This window comes from Mizuhopecten yessoensis, unplaced genomic scaffold (genome assembly GCF_002113885.1).
Source record: "Mizuhopecten yessoensis strain PY_sf001 unplaced genomic scaffold, ASM211388v2 hete_36085170, whole genome shotgun sequence".
Taxonomy (NCBI): Eukaryota; Metazoa; Mollusca; class Bivalvia; order Pectinida; family Pectinidae; genus Mizuhopecten; species Mizuhopecten yessoensis.
This window is the reverse complement of record NW_018483645.1, coordinates 1-2460: the sequence shown is the minus strand read 5'-3', so window position 1 is coordinate 2460 and position 2460 is coordinate 1. Positions and strand designations below refer to the sequence as shown.

Here is a 2460-nt window from a genome sequence, read left to right as displayed (position 1 = left end):
TTGTATCCCTGTCCTTGACCTACATCTGATCACTGTCCTTGACCTACATCTGATCACTGTCCTTGACCTACATCTGTACCCTGTCCTTGACCTACATTTGTCTCCCTGTCATTGGCTATACATGTATAATTATCTATTTTACAGTCCTTTACCTACAATTTATATCACTGTTCTTGACCTACAGCTGTATCACAGTCTTCGACTTACATTTGTACCACTGCCTTTGACCTACATTTGTATCATGGTCATGAACTTACATCTGTATCACTGTCTCCGAAGGTGATGGGAAGAATATTATTATCAACAGGACGATTCTCTGGAATAGTCACAGCATAATTTTGGGCCCCAAAGAATGGAGCATTCCGGTTTCTAAACACATTGATGATGACATTGGTGGCAGACAGTGACGTCTTGGACACAGTTCCCATGTCATAAACAGAAACACTCATCTACAGCAGAAAAAAACCCATTAATGCACAATTCTATTTTTATTTGCTTTATTCTCTTTTTTTTATATATATTTATCATTTTTTATTGTTTTACTTAAAACTAAAATGTTAGATAATAAGAGCTGAAGTACAATTTTGTATAAAATCCATGAGATGGTTATAATGCACCCTGAGTAATATTTTATATATATTTGGTCAACAAAAATGTTATACTCTACCGTGAATTGTGGTGTCTCGGCTGTATCCAGAACTAGAGATTTCTTCACATAAATAGAACCACTCTCAACATCAATATCGAAGAATTCAAGTACAGCAGCCGTAGCAGTCATGTTGTATCTGATCACATTGTTAGGTGGCTAGAAATACAACACAAAACCTTCCTTGAAAATTGTATGAATGTTGAAATTCAAAATAAATGCACTGATCAAATTACTTAACCAGATATTGCTGTGATTTTTATTTATGTGTATGTGTGCCCTTCCACAACAAAAACCAAGGGAGAAGTATGCTCAACTTTGAAGTTGGGGTGCTAGTTGTACAACCAGCATTGTGCTTATGGACTGAAAAAGAAGTTATCTCAAATATCTTTCACTAACTTACCTGCAAAACATAAAATCAAAAAATCTGACACATAACCTTGTATGTCCGCCATGCCATTTTAAATGCTTGAAATGTATTTATATTTCACTGTTGCTTCCGATTTTCATACATTACCTGGCTGTCAAGATCCTGAGCGGGTACTGTAACAATTGGTACGCCAAGGTCTTGTGTTGATGGAATGCGCTGAGTAATGGACGCCTGCGTCACAGTTGGATTGAAAAGGTTGCGCTCGATTTTTAAGGTTAAAGTCGTAGTGTTTTCTTTAACAGGACTTCCATTATCATAAGCCCGCACTCGTACCTGTAAACAGACCCACGTTGTTGATCATGTTTTATTATGACAGGGCAGAAGGACTAGTATTAGATGGTATCGTTTTCCCCTACATCTTCATAGGCAGAATCAAAATCACATGGAGGTAGGTAATTTGTGATACACTGACTTGGTGTTACTATTTTTAGAAACATCAGGTTAATATTTACTTTATGACATCATTTCAATTCTAACGTCTATTAGCCAAATGCAGTATTTTTTACTTAACGATTTCCCTAATTGTCATCTAGTTAATGGATAAAAGCATGATATCTTCATTATTCATTGAGTATGTGTTACAGGAACTGAAAAGTGCTACTGATCTGGACAAATACTTTCTCGGGTCCATATAACCACATATTCGCCAGGTATGTATACAACAGTGACAGGTAGATAATACTTACATAGAACACCTCTTCTGAGCTGCCTGCCAGTGCAGATTTGACAGTTATAACACCACTCGCTTCGCCCACTTGAAAGTAAACTGGTGCACTTCCGAAACCAATCACTTGATAACGAACGATATTGTAAAAAGAATCGTCATCTGTGGCTTGTACAGTGTACACAACATCGTTGATCCCTGCATCCTCCTGTACAATGTTCTCGTACGGTAGGTTTTGCCACTGGGGACTGAAGTTATTCCTATTTACATTGATGGTAATGGTCGCAGTATTGTCACCCACCTTAGGAGGACTGCCACCATCTTGAATACTCACAAGAACCTAGATTACAAAAAAAATGAGATCTTTTGTAAAATCAAAATCAATTAAACAATATGTTAACATATATAAAGTACTTGTTAACTTTGCTTTTAATGACTTTCAAAAAATGAAAATAATCAACACATCCATATTAATATAATATCATTTCATGGTTGTTAACACATGTACACAATTGCTCCATAGACATGAAACAAAATATCCTAATTGTATGACATTGTTAACCGTTTTATGGAATACTGTATACAGGGAAATTTCCGCTAGTTTAATTTTCGCCTTTTTCACCCGTAATGGCGGGAGGGCAAATTCATCATTATAGTCAATGTAAGTAAACAGTATAATAAAAATGGCAACTAAATGTGGAGGGCGAAATTACCACAGGG

General features: G+C 36.3%; 1 protein-coding gene across 1 annotated transcript; it reads right to left on the bottom strand.

The window, feature by feature from the left end:
* Nucleotides 1-168: 168 nt before the first annotated feature.
* Nucleotides 169-2080, bottom strand: LOC110444290 (cadherin-99C-like; the record flags this gene model as incomplete). The annotated part of the gene is made up of 4 exons (XM_021488681.1): nt 169-449; nt 668-805; nt 1164-1349; nt 1763-2080. Coding segments are annotated over 4 exons (846 nt in total), but the record flags the coding sequence as incomplete, so codon positions are not given.
* Between the last annotated feature and the right edge of the window lie 380 nt (nt 2081-2460).